Source organism: Anabas testudineus, chromosome 10 (genome assembly GCF_900324465.2).
Source record: "Anabas testudineus chromosome 10, fAnaTes1.2, whole genome shotgun sequence".
Classification (NCBI taxonomy): domain Eukaryota; kingdom Metazoa; phylum Chordata; class Actinopteri; order Anabantiformes; family Anabantidae; genus Anabas; species Anabas testudineus.
Window position 1 is genome coordinate 6,227,611 of NC_046619.1, and position 14,430 is coordinate 6,242,040.

Sequence of the window (14,430 nt, forward strand, 5' to 3'; positions counted from 1 at the left end):
GCCATTGAAAATGCTCAAATTACTCTGTTCTGTCAATATATAGTAAATCTCAAATAATATTATGCTAATTTTGCACATCCTACCAACAAAACCAATCAGGAGCTTTGAGGTGTTGGTCTCCTCCTGCTACAGAGCCTCCCACCCTTTCTACTCATGGAGCCACGTCGTTTACCTCTGTTCTTAATGACACAGGACTGTGACATCAGGCAAATACAAATATTTAAATGGCTCTTCCCATGCTTGCACACACGTACACAAACACAAACACACACACACACACACACACACACACACACACACACACACACACACACACACACACACACACACACACAAGAAACACCGGGTGCCAGACTAAAGGCTACACATGACTAAGTCTGTTATGTGTGGGAGGTTTATGTGTGAAATAGGGAGACAGCATGCAGTGAGAGAATGGTGTTTGTTTTTAGATGCTGCCTCTTTACTGATCCTTGTTTACCATGTGTTTTAGATATTAATGATCGCAAAATAATGTTTTATATAATTAATCTAAGAACTGTGTATTTTTCATGGCTGACTTGTCAAATGTGTCATATGTCAGTGATATAATAACACATATAATAACTGTTTTATTATCTATATTGTTTAGTGACATAAAGACTGAAGTAGTCTTTTAAATATGAATGATACACATAAATGATACACATTTAAACCATTAAGGTTTGCAAATTATCAAATAACTTGGAGAGTTATGAAAGGGTGTTTTTTTTTTTCTTTTTTACAAGATATTGTTTATTTTACTTGACATTTTCAGAAATACTCCACTTTGCTTTTTTTCCTCCAAGAGTTAGAGCGATGACACTCTAATACCTGTATGAAACAAGAGCCAGGAGATGATTACCTTAGCTTAGCAATAAGACTAAAAACAGGTGGAAAAAACTAGCCCAGCTCTGTCTGAAGGTTAAAAAACCAAGCAAACCATCTCTAATCCACATAAAAACCAGCACATAGAAAAGACAATTTCAGGTTGTAGGCAGAATTATTTATTTGTCTTCTTTCCTCAAGCGAATGATTCCATCATAAAACCACAACCTGACAAGTTGCTGCCAGGTCTCTCCCATTTCTCTTTTTAATGCTAAGCCAAGCAAATCATCTCCTGGCTGAAGCATCATATCTGTACACATATGAGAACGGCATCATTTCTCTCATCTAAATTACAAAAGCACATCATAGTCCAGAGAAATGTGTACAGTGTCACTTTCACTTTGTGTGAATCTTTAAGGGACTCTTTGCAGCACAGTAACAGCACAAGAAATGAAACGTACTGGACTTATTCGTGTAGAAAAGATATGGGAGGACCTAAGGCAGGCTGTTGCTAAAAGAAATAGATATAAAAAGAATAGACTGGGCTAAATCTCATAAGTAAAAATGGATGATCTAATAAACAGTCACTCACACAATTGCCACATACAAATATAAGAGATTGAATCAATTTCAATTAATTCAATTTCCACTATGGATAAATGAATATGTGTAATGTCTCATTTGTCTGGTTGTGTTTCCCTTTATCTAGTTTTAGGACTTTGCCCTCCAAATTTCCAAGCAGCACTGTATGTGAACGTCTCCTGGTCAGTGTGCCTCCAGTGTTTATCCAACATGGGGTTCAGAGACTGTTCAATGCTCTGGCCACTTCTGCTGTAGCTACTGTAGTGGTAGTTGTACGTTTGTCAGCTTCTGCTCAATAATGCAAAACTCACTGCTACTCTGCTCTCTTCTAGACTACGGCCTGCAGCAATCACATGGACAGGGATAGTGTGTGTGTGTGTGTGTGTGTGTGTGTGTGTGTGTGTGTGTGAGAGAGAGAGAGACAGATAGAGGGAGACGGGGAAAGAGAGATAAGATATGAGCTTGTGTGAGTCTGTGTGTCTGATGGAGCATGAAGTGTGTATGAGTGTGTGCTTTTATGTGCATGCATGCATAAGGATGAGAGAAATTACATAAGACTGTCCTAGTTGTGTGTTTTCCCTTTCCCTTGTTTTCTCTCTCTCTCGTCCCTCCCTGTCTCTCCCTCCCACCTCGCTGTTTTTTTTTTTTTCTCATCCTTTTCCCCTCCTTCTCTATGTCTTTTCCTTGCGTCTCAACTATCCACTTGTGGCAGCATGCGCACGTGCACGACAGAAAATGTGTGAGTGCATGAGGAAGAAGAATGTGAGAGAGAGGGTTAAAAATGAGGAAGGTGCAGGGCTAATATAAGTCAACTTCCCTTTAATCCGCGCTCTTATTCTCTAGTGTCAGATCAAGGCTGGGTGTTTGAGAGCTGAGAGAGTTCAGCGTCTCCGCTCTGGTGACTGGGCTTTTGTATCTCTGCCCTGTGTTAATCTCAGGTCAAGAATATTATTTGATCAAAGAAAGACGCACGTAGAACCACAACTCTGTCACTTTCTGTGTGTTTCCAGCTGGAGACTTCAGATGGTATTTATGGCTCTATAGGCAGCATTACTGTACTGTTCCTTCTTCCCCCTCTTTTTTGTCAGCATGTGTTCCACTTCCTCTCGGTTCTTTTTTCAAATAAAAGCTTGCAGTGTCTTTTGGTGTCTGTGTACATGTAATGTGTTACACGTTGACTAGAGGATAAATTTACTGTATCAACAGAAACAAGTGTGATGTTCGATTAAATGACCCAGAAAAAGATGAAAGTGTATGTGTGTGTGTCTGAGTGAGACACATAGAGAAGGAGCATAAGCCCCACATAGACAGCTCACTGAAGATTCTCCACCTTTTCTCTCACACTGAATGAATCATAGGCTCCGAGCTTTGCTGTGTGCAGTGTGAGTGCTAGCATGTCGTACGTGCGTTTGCGTGCGTTCAATTTCTCCTGTGTTCACTGGTAATTTCTCATTGAAATCCAGAAGATCACTTTCCGCAGGGTTCATCACTGTCGCGCTGCATGCGAGGATGCGAATGCCGCGTACGCCCTTAGATGTGCGCTGTGTCACATTTCTGTGCCAGTGTGTTTGCATGCATGTGTGCAGTGATGAGGCAGGAGAACCAGGGTAACAGTCTCTGTAAGCCCACTGCAGTCAGTCGGGGCCAAGATTAGAAGGCAGAGATGTTGCTGATGATAAATTAAGTTGCACGCGTGACCAAGCAGACAAATAGCCTGAAAAACAGTCAAGGTTTATTTAGAACAAAGGCAAACTGAAGCTGTCCTTTTTTTTTATATATTTATTCAGATGCAGTCAAATGGGATAATATACGGTACATAAGTGCTGTGTAAGAAATGCCAGCACTTCACTACGTGTCTGATCTTGTTCAGTTGATGTGAAGGCAAAAGATTACTGATAACAACAAATGAAATCTGTGCTCTGTAATTTAGATGTTAGAAAATGTCATCTGGCCACCTCGGGCTTGGCTGGTATTGGTGATGTGTTGTTCCATCTGTGACGGTGTCTTATGGGCATGCCTGTGGACAGACTGTGACAGGAAACAGTTTGTGTGCTGGAGTGATGGAAGCACTGATGTGGAACAATCTGATGAAATGATTTCTGTTTCACCTCCTCCAGCTAGGTCACAGCATCCCTCGCGGACCAAAACCAATCTCAATAACTTTCTTTCTCTTTTTGTCACTCTCTCTCTCTCTCTCTCTCTCTCTCTCGCTTTACCTCCAACTCTATATCCAGTGCAAGACCTTAGCAGGGATATGCGACCATATCATCTCTCTGTCATCAGACTCGCTGGTCTCTCAGTCTGCCCATTTAGAGGTGGTCCATCTTACCAGCATCATGCCCAGCGAAGGACTGGTAAAGACACACACAAACTGTTTTAAAGCTGCACTTATCCACATTTTTATTTTACCAATGAATTACTTTACTAGCTATAATATGCAACACTAAAACATACAATAAGATAAAATAATCATATAAGATAGGGATAAACGTAGTCACTACTCAAAAGCAAGCCTGCTCAGAAGACATTAAGCCCCTGCTGGTTAGATAAGGGTGCAGCAGATCGCTAATGCACACAGGTGCCTGACCATGGAGGGCTGTGAAAGTAATGATGAGAATCTGGTGGATCTGGATGAGCACAGCAGCAGCATTCTGGACCATTTTGTAAATGATCCATAGATGTATAGCCGAGACAAGTGACGAGGGAATTGCAAAGATCTGGATAGAATGGAATAAAAGCATGTGTAATTATCTCCATGTTCAACCTGAGACGCTGTAGACACGAGATTAGAGAAATCCTTTAATTGAAAGAAGCAGGAACATGTCAAAACACCTGACATATGACACTGACATATGCTGTAATTGGGTATCATATGTTGCAGTGATAAGATCTACATTTGAAAGGGCTTATAGTGTGGCAGAGGAGAACTATAGTGATGAAGTCACAGAGAATTCACCTCCACAGTAAAGTTTTTATTTCGATGCGGTGCATTAGCATGTTTTGACAGACAAACTCCCTCAACATCAATGTTTTCCATATTATCTTAATACTGAAAGGCCATTGTTATGCTGACCTTTTAACAAAAACCACATCCAAATAAAGTTTTCATTAGAATATTGACATTGGGCTGTTTTTCCAAAGCAGTTCAGGGCTGTGATGATAGTCCATTTTACCTAACTGCATGGGAACAATAATGAAATATTCAAGGTGTGTGAATATACAGTCTGCCTGAACAGCCATAAAAAAACAGATGCCTTCATACTGAGCTCAAGGGGTGACTGAATGGATAACGTTGTGGTGAATCACACACTGCATAGTTCAAAGTCAACGCAAGTGAACGAGGATGGGAGATTTTGGACCAAAAGCATTTTAGAGAGACTTTTCCACCGCTATCATCAAAACATGAAGTGAAGCAGTATGTTTTGAAAGACGAACTCCAGTAGTAGGAGAGGGAGAAGCCTGCTTCTGGAGAGTCTTGGCCCGCCAACGACTTAGGGAAGACTTAATCTTTGTAATTTAAATATGAGCAGAATATGTCCACCCATACCACACAGATGGAGATGCAGATACACAAACACATCTTAATATTATACTGCCTGTGTGTGCTTCTGTTTCAGGGGATGTATATCAAATCAACATATGATGGTCTACACGTTATCACCGGAACCACAGAGAATGTGAGTCTTTGTTTCACCTAACCGGACGCCTGACTCTCCACCGGGTCTCACATTTCAGTATAACAACGTGAATCCATTCCTCAGCATCTCCTGAGTTTGCTCCCATTTTCGTTTTTTTGTCTTGTGATTCTTATTTCGCAGTCTCCAGCAGACCAGTGTAAGAAGATCCATGCAGGGGATGAGGTGATCCAAGTCAACCACCAGACAGTGGTGAGTTTGAAAACCCACTACTGGAGTCAGAAACAACAACAGGACATGCACTTTCCCTGTGTTTCCACTATGAGCATAACAAACAGTTGTTCTCCATTCTTTGCTTTGATGGGGAGCTGCTAAGGAGTATGACCTTTGCTACCACCACCATTGCCACCACCACGGCCAGCACCCTGTGGTGCCTCCTACCCTGTGCCTCTGCTGCTATGTAGGCTAATTAAGCTTGCTGCGAGAGCAGATTATAGGACGATTGTTATAAGACCTTTGTTCGGTCCAGTGTGATTGTCAGCTCACTCTTTCCGGAATTCGTTCCCATTGTCGTAAGAAACCCCTGAAGGGGGCGTCTGATTTGAAATGTGAACTCATTGTTCCACTTTCAGACTTCAATAACTTGTATTTTTGCCTTCAACTCATCACATCAGAGGGAGGCACAAAAACGGGCAGCCATTTTAAATGGAACAGTGCCTTGTGAGAGCATGTGATTGAGCGCACTATCTATTGCCTGTGCTGTCAGCTCTGGCACAAACGATTTGTTCCAGCATTTATTTGAGATTTCTGAAGGGAGGAGGGGGGGAAAAAACAGTTTGTGTCTGTGTGTAGATTTTTTCGTGTGCTTTTTCTGTAAGCATTTTCTTGTATGTCTTGATAGGTGCTGCTCATGTGAAAGCTTGCATGCAGGCGCTTGGGAGCAGCATTGATTGACGCGTGAGGGAGCTGCATGTTATCTCTCTCTCTCTCTCTCTCTCCTCGGGGTGACAGTGCAGATCGCACCCTGCCAGGCTCTCAGCTCCAACCCCTTATTACTCCCTCAGCTAGACCCTCACCACTCTGATCCCTCACCCTAGGGGAGGAGATAAGCTGGGGGAGACAGAGAGGTGTGTGTGTGTGTGTGTTGCAGAAGGGGAGGTGAGGCAGTGAAGGGATGCTGGGATGAGGCAGAGCTGGGAAAGCGAGGCAGAAAGGGGGAGAAGGAAGTAAAGAGGGACTTGGGGAGAAGAGGAAGAGGATGAAAAGCGAAGGGGGAGAGCAGCAGAGGGAAGTCTCTATCCTAAATCGAGTTGCTGAGAAGGAAAGATGCGTACACACAACCAACAAACTCTCTGTCAACATCCCGGCTGATAATTTTATCTAGTGAAGCTCCATATTTAACAATTAGATTAGTGTGAATATTGAATGAACAAATTTCATTACATTATAGAATCATTATTTAGGCCTGTCCCATTGTGTTTAGCAACAGTGCTGCCTTCATGTCTCTGCACAAGCTTCTCTTTGAGCCCCACTTCAAAACAGGGATTCACTGTTTGGATTCACTCCGCGTCTCTTCTCAGGTAAAATGTGGATTTTGCTCAAATAACAAACTGATTATTTGAAGAGGCAACATAATTATGTGGAGATAATAGCATCTGGGAAAATAATGAAGACCCCAGGGATTTGAAAAACCTCTCCAGCAGCAGTTTATGCTCTGTTATTATTTTGGTAGGCCTCTACCCATTTCTCTTCGCTCTGTGTGTATTTGCACTACAGAACGGCTCTGCTCAGGACTGGCTCTGTGTTTAATTTCAGACTGAGGTGAAAGTTTCACACATTGTTCCTGCAAACGAAAAAACAAATGTGTTATTTTTTAATATGTGGTTAACATTCAAGTACAAACATTAGTATCTCGTATCTTTTGGTTTCAACGGACAAACCAGGACAGATAATACAGAGATGATCCTTCTTCTGTTGCTGCTCTTGTTGCTGATGTAGACTGGCTGAACCCAGCGTTCTGAATGAGGCCAAAGAGAAACAGGGCGCTAGAGGGTGACACAGGCTGGTTATCATTATGTTAGGAATAAGGTCAGAGCAGTTCTGTGTGTGAACATCTCTGTGTGGTGGTCTATGTGGACACCTCCTGTAGCTGGACAAATGTTACCAATCAATGACCTGATGAGTGCAGGTTGGTTTGAATCATGAGGAACCACTGCAGCCAGTTCCTTGTTTAGATTCCACCACTCTGACTAAGCTATCCTTTATGTCAGGGTGACTGGGGCAGTGTGGTGTGCAGTAGCTCTACCTTCCTCTGTTGGTGGCATCTTTAGCTTTGATAGATTATGGTTTGGTGTTGACGGTGAGAACAGAACCGTGTCTTTTGTAGTGTCCCGGATATCATGTGAACCATGTGCAAGCTACAGATCTCTCCACTTTGCTGCTTTTGCAATGCAAATTGTGAAAGGTGTTAGATTAGAAATGTTTTAAAATGCTATTATAAGGATGTGAAAAAGACACATGATGATGGACAGTTTGGACAGGATTTTCCTAAATCCTGTCTGATGACGTCTAGCTGTAAGTGTAAAGGTGTAAGGCTGCGTTGACATTTTTCTTTGTGGTCAATAGTTCTCTCCTGCATTGTCTTTAAAACAGCCTCAACAGTTTCTGAACCTTATAATGTCAGCTATGTTTCAGTGTGTCATACATGCAGGGAAAGTAAATCTTTTTCAATGGACTACATACAGTGCAACATCAAACAGGCAAATCAATAAATAACTGCCAAACTATAAAAACAAAATTATATTAAACTAAAACAAAAAAACTTTTTTTGATTAACACACACAAACACCACTCACTCTTAAATGTATTAGTGTGCAATTCTTTATTAGCAGAAACAATTTGGATGTAATCAAGGATATTTTTCCACTCGTATTAACTTGTCATCCTGAAATTCTGGCAGAACAATCAATAAATATGCATGATTGAAGTCAACAGCAATGATGAAGAATTTGTCAGGTTTTATGCTGTTTGTTGATTGCTGAGGCCACAGTGCAGCTCTTGCTGTGCCTCCTGCAGGGGACAGGTCCACTGCTTTCGTAATAGCACTGAAGATGAGGTGAAATTCCCTTGGGTTACGTCAAACAGCCTTGCATAGTCAATCCCCACAACAATTCAGACTCAATTTGAAATATACTAAATATATTCATTTTACTTCCTTATAGAGCTTTAGCAGAAACTGTGTGTGTGCTGGTTTTCTGCTGCATTTTATTATCTGTACACAGTGGTTTCCCTCAGGCTTCCTAGTGCGTGCACAGTAGTGTGTGTGGTTTGTAGCAGTTGGTTCGACAGAAACAATGTGTGTGTGTGTGTGTGTGCTCTTCAGGTGGGTTGGCAGCTGAAGAACCTGGTCAACGCTTTGAGAGAGGACCCATGTGGAGTCATCCTAACGCTGAAGAAGAGGCCCCAGAACACCCTGAGCTCCACGCCCGCTCTGCTCAGGAACGTCCGTTGGAAACCTCTGGGTCTGCAGGTAAATGTCAGCAATACACGGACGCTGCAAATGAATGTTCAGATCCTGACATGAAAAGCGCTTAAGTCGCTCAATGAAACACCGATCAGAGTTCAAAGGCTCACTCTAACTGATATGATGAACAACAATGCATGAGGCATGTTCTCCCTCTTCTACACAGTCTTGTACATTTCTATCTGGACACAACTTGTACTTACAGTTCAGAACTTGTGGCAGGATGATTTAGCACTACGTGTACAGTGAGCTGTGTTGTACCTCTCACTCTCCACTGCTCTGTTTTTCCTGCCCACACTCTCCATTCTCCTACTGGCATTTTTAACAAAATCTTTTCAAAGGAAACTCATCCAGCGTTTGACCTTGCATCAATCCTCCTGTTGAGCATTTCAACAAATCCCTTATTTTCAAAGTCTACTGCACTGCTGGCACACTTCAAAGCCATTCACAAACGGTTTGGTAGCTTAAAGTCCACCTGCAGAGAATTTATGCAAACGAAAAGGATATTTTTACAGTAGGTCATGGTAATTCAATATTCATGTTGAAAAGATGTAAAATTGCAACTGAAACCTTACATTTGCACTTCAGATATGCATGAATGATTAAAATTGTATAATATTGCCCGACCTTTCTGCTCAGGAGCAGGTTCAGGCCAACATGAGGTCACCAAAGGGTTCAACCACCAGACTCACATTCAAATCTACTTTGACTCTGGTTCATTCAACCTTTTCCACAAAGGACGTATCTTTTTAAAAGGAGAGTAAATTGCATGTACATGTACAGTAAAGTAGAAGTGAAACATGCAAAGCTTGTTTGAAGGCTTGCAGCTTGGAGCTGGTGTACACATTTCACTTAAGGGCAAATACTTTGTAAATCTGTCACTCACTCGGAGCCCAGAAAAGTGGCTTGACAACCACAGTGCACAGAAAAGAACAGGTTGTGCTGCGGAGAGACGATGGAGGGCTGAGGCGAGGGGTAGTCTGATGCTTCCTGAGCTCTTTGTGAGGCGATGACTGTCTTGTCAGACCCCCGTGTTCCACAGCTGCTATTTTTAACCTCACATCAAGCTAATTCATTTACATGCTACATGCATGCTTTGATCTCTGCTCGGCTCTCGGCTGCTCTTTGCCTTTTTCTCTCTCTTTCTTTGTCTAGGTCTCCCTAGTCTGCTTTTTAATCCTCCCTTTCGCTGTCTGTTTCAGCGTGTCCCTTCTTTCTTCTTTTCAAGCAACTGTTGTTAGTGTTTCTGTCGTTTGGACAGGTCCATGAGCAAAAAAACCTACAGCATTTAGAATCATATATGCGAGTGTATGTTGATGTGAGAGACCTACAGATCAGCTACCTGGAGTGTCCTGATAATAAGGCTTCTATAAAGCCTAAAAAGTAGTAATACTCTGTAATAACTGCTCGACTTCATCACCATCTCTGTCTTTAACAAGTTACAGAACCGTTTCTGTTTCCAGGTCGCTGCCTTGTTAGGTCATCATGCTAAGTTGTTGTTATGAGCTTATTGTTATATTTACCATTCGCAACAGCAGTGGATTGTGGGAATTCTACCCCGATGGGCCGCTGAGACACGAATGCGCCCAGATCAGAGCACAGCGATATCTGTAGGAGAAGAGAAGAAAGGAATGTTTTAGACTTGTTCTCTCTCAGAAAGACTGGAGCTCTTAATTATTCATAAGCAACTACAGGCAGCTCCACTGGCTCTGAAACAAGAGCCTCTACTCAGCAAATACTGGAGATAATTCACTGAATCCAAAATATCCTGCTAAACAGCCTGTGTGTGAGTGTGTGTGAGTGTGTGTGAGTGTGCGTGTTGGAGTCAGTGAGTGTGCGCACATTTCTAATCGCTGCCATTTGCACGCTTGTCCATCTGCATGTGTCGTTTTTTTTTTTTTTTTTTTGTGCATGTTTGTGCACGTGTGCAGAGGGATGTTTTCCATTATCGGTCCAGTTGCTCCTTTGAGAGCCGTAGGAACTGGGTCACTGCACTCTGTAAGCTCGGTTTTGGACACATACTGTACATATACACTTCCACGACAAAAACACACACACAAACACATGCACACTCAGACCTCTAAGCCTGGTTTTGGAGGATGAATTGTACGGCTGTGAAGTTTAGCTCCAATGTGGCAAGCGTTCAGCTGGATTATAACTGAATCCACAAAGGAAACAATTTATCTCTGCAAATTATCATGTGATTCCAGCCCTTAAATCCCTCCATGGCATCCGCTTTTACTGTGCAAAATAATGGCACATATCATTCTCTCTCTCTCTCTCTTGCTGTCTCTGTGTTTGTACATGTGTCTGTTTTATCCATGTTAAGATGGAGTAACAGCAATTTGATGATTCACTCTAGTGCAATGATTTTAACAAAGAAGATGAGGATTACTCTTGCAAACCATATAGCATGCATGCATGTCTGCTGTGCAGCTAAAAAAAATGTGCATGTCCTTTTATGCGTGACCCTATGCCACGTCAGCGTCCACATCACAGGTCACTGCACCGGTCGCACATTGTGCCACGCAGTGTCTGCTACCCCGCTTTCATAAATTTGTTATATTTTTAGATGTATAAATTATTACTCTTTTAAAAGGCCTTCAATGTATTATTGATGGACCAGCTGGACGTCTGCTTACAGTACATTGATTTGGTTCACCTTTGTGATCTTAAAGTCACTGACATCATTTCAGCGATGAATGGTCATGCATATAATATAGGGTACTGCAGTAAATGTAATAATACAGTAAATGTGCCACCTGATGGTCCATTTTGAATTTAGTAGCTGTTCTCCAACTTCCAAATCACATCTCACAACCTTCATCAGCAGACGGAGTTTTAGGATAAACAGTTAACCCAACATGGCAAGAACATGTAAAGTTTGATCAAGACTCACCAAACCATGTGATACGACTGAAAGCTGAATGCAAAATATACAAGTTATGTGCTAATTGTGCTAACTACTGATGTATTGATTCTCCTACTATATGCAGAATGGATTTGTTTTGGATGGAGTGGAGTTAGCTTCAGGCTCCAGTTTCAGTCTTTGTGCTAAGCTAGGTCAACTGATTAGTTTTTAAATGCAGTTTACATCTGTGGGGGTGGTATTGATCATCTCATCTAACTCTCAGCAAGACGGATTTTCCCAATATATCAAGTCATAGTGAGACTGAATTGATCAGGCTGATGTATTGAAAACTGCAGTTTGAGTGACCGGTAAGAGAAGCAACAATGTTATAGCTGATTCTGCTTCTGATCCAGTTTTACTGTAAATATTTTATTCATACTCTTTTTATATTTCTGCATAGTCAAACTATTATGTCAAAAAAATCTTATTATTAAGTACATATATTACATGTGTGTGTGTGCATGTGTATGGTCATGTGCCACTGGTAAGACATAAAATAAATGATCAGTCTCAGGAACGGTGCAGCAGATTTTTCGATAGTTTGCGGTGGACGCAGCGGGGGTCAAATGGTTTAAGTGCTGTTTTAACAGACTGGAATTTCGCCTGCTGTGGAAGTCATCTGCATCTCTCTCTGCTTCTACCCCCACCCCCTCCCTGTTTCCATGTAGGCAGTAGTGGGCTGTAATCACTAAATTACTGTTTTTACTTTCAGCACCAGTCACCACACTGCACAGCTCCACCGCCTCGCTCTCCCTCTCTTGCACCGTCTCCCTCTGTCTCTCTACCTTTGTCGTATTTCCTTTCCTTTTCCTTGTCTCTCTCTCTCTCTCTCATGTCCCTCTCTTTCCACCCCGTCCTCATTATTTATTGTGAAGCCGTCTTATTGTAAGCTGCCTTCATGAGAGGAAGATTGTGTGTGAGAGAGAGAGTGAGAGAGACATGAACATAGAGACAGGCCCTGAGGATGGAGGAAGTGAGGGTGGTGAGAGAGGGGGGGGGGAAAGTTTGGAATATAAAATGAATCCTCCTAATGCACTGCTGATGAAATGATGAAACACTGGGCTTTCTTAATGAGAACGCTGCCCGCCTTGCCCTCGCTCTAGCACCATGTCTGTTTATCCATTCTCTCCACACTCACATCTCCTTTCTAAAATGAAGCGTACGCCTCAGACATACAGTGAAACCCTCCATTTTTCAAAATCTGGGAAACCTCATCCTCAGGGAGAAATTGTCAGCACAAGCTACGTATTTGTCACCACAGCTGTTCCGGCTGAGAACAAATATAATTCATTTCAAATTTGGACCGAGTTTCCCTGACATCCGAAGCGAGGCATGGAGGACCTGATGACAAATGAATCTACGTGTCCTTGAGTCAAGCTGAGGTAGGATGCCACGCTAGCTTTCCTCCATCCTCTCCTTCTCTTGTAGCACAGGAGAGGGGGGGGGGGGGGGGGGTTGCAAAAAGGAGAGTGAGGAAGAGCAAGGAGAGGATGGGAGAGGAGGGGTTGTCATGGGAACAGACATGGAGAGGGCCCTGTGTGAGTGAAGAGGTTTGAGACAAAATGACAGAATAGCGAAACGATTGAACGTGGGAGAGGCTCCACAGTCAGACAGATACAGTATGAAAAAAGACAACACAGACAACATGGCAGCTCTATGAAAATAACTCTTGTTTGCGATTCAGTGTGTTAAAACAAGTGCCGGCTGCTGTACAAGGAAGATATTACAAATAAAAGGCTCCTTTAGGTCGTACCAGTGCAAACTGTGTGCTTGTTTGTTTCTCCGTGAGGCAGGGAAAGATCTAATGCTCACTTTCTCTAGGTTGTGCTCCCACGTCCCCTCGCCATTGTCCAATTATAACTCAGTGGAAAGAGTGTTGAAATTTTCTCCCCTTCTTTCTGTCCTCAGCCGGTACCCACCAGCCCCACCAGCACCTCCCCTACACCCGGTGGAACTTTGGGAATGTCCAAAATGGATGCCCCCAGCATGCAGGATGTCTACATCCTCTCTCCTGTCTCTGGACTCTACAGCACCAGGTCAGACTCTCATGCACGCAGATGTTTGATGGTCATCATTACGTTGATTATTATGATGCCTGTTGATGACGGTGATGGTGGTGCCGATGACAGTGATGATAACAGCTCTGCTCCCTCCAGGGATGAGCTGGGTCTGATGTCATGTGATGACATCAGCCGATACAGTGTGAGCTCCCAGTCCGGCTCCAAAGGTTCAGAGGCAGTCAGCTACTACCTAGACCAGGACAGCGGACAGTACTTCTCTCTTTTGGAGGGAGATGGACCACCTGTGCCTGACTATGACAGGGCGCGCAATACAGGGGTTCGCCGGCGAGACAAGACCCCCACTCATGGTAAGACGGCGAGTGCGAGCCAACAGTGTGACTGGCTCCGGCAGGAATGGCTCCGGTTCCCTGCATCTGTTGTAAAATACATGTTCTCATTCACTATTTTCATTTGACCTTTTCCTCAAAACTGTATGTGTTCATGACTTCACTTCATGGCTGTGCTTCTTTGTGTTTTCACCTTGCGTACACACGTCCCAGGAACACTAATTACATGCCACAGGGTCAGTCCAAAGAACACTGTCTCCTGCTCCCTGTCTGCCCCCCCACCTCTGTCCACCCTTGTCCCAGACACTTTCTCAGAAACGTCCCTTACATTACTTGGAGACTCTTGATGGACTACTATGATGCAAAGCAAGTGTGTGTGACAGATTTTAGGATTGTCTTATACATACTCATACAGTAAACTTCAGTTTTCAGTTTTTCTGTTTGGGACCTTTTTTTTTTTTGTAATAACCAGTGGAAAATGTTTAGAAAAGTGTAGAACCACCACTACAAGAGAGGCTACAGTAAATTAAATTATGGCTAGCATATTAACCTTACAGCTTCAATATTCTTAATATTTTATTAATGGGAT

At 42.8% G+C, this 14,430-nt stretch overlaps 1 protein-coding gene across 1 annotated transcript in view; it reads left to right on the forward strand.

The window, feature by feature from the left end:
* The window catches only part of si:ch211-26b3.4 (connector enhancer of kinase suppressor of ras 2), a 46,586-nt gene that overhangs the window by 17,882 nt on the left and 14,274 nt on the right, over positions 1-14,430 (forward strand). Inside the window, exons 6-11 of the mRNA XM_026358658.1 lie at positions 3,660-3,779; positions 5,043-5,102; positions 5,244-5,312; positions 8,443-8,589; positions 13,403-13,530; positions 13,651-13,862. Coding sequence (XP_026214443.1) covers positions 3,660-3,779; positions 5,043-5,102; positions 5,244-5,312; positions 8,443-8,589; positions 13,403-13,530; positions 13,651-13,862 — 736 coding nt within the window. The remainder of the gene's footprint in view (positions 1-3,659; positions 3,780-5,042; positions 5,103-5,243; positions 5,313-8,442; positions 8,590-13,402; positions 13,531-13,650; positions 13,863-14,430) is intronic.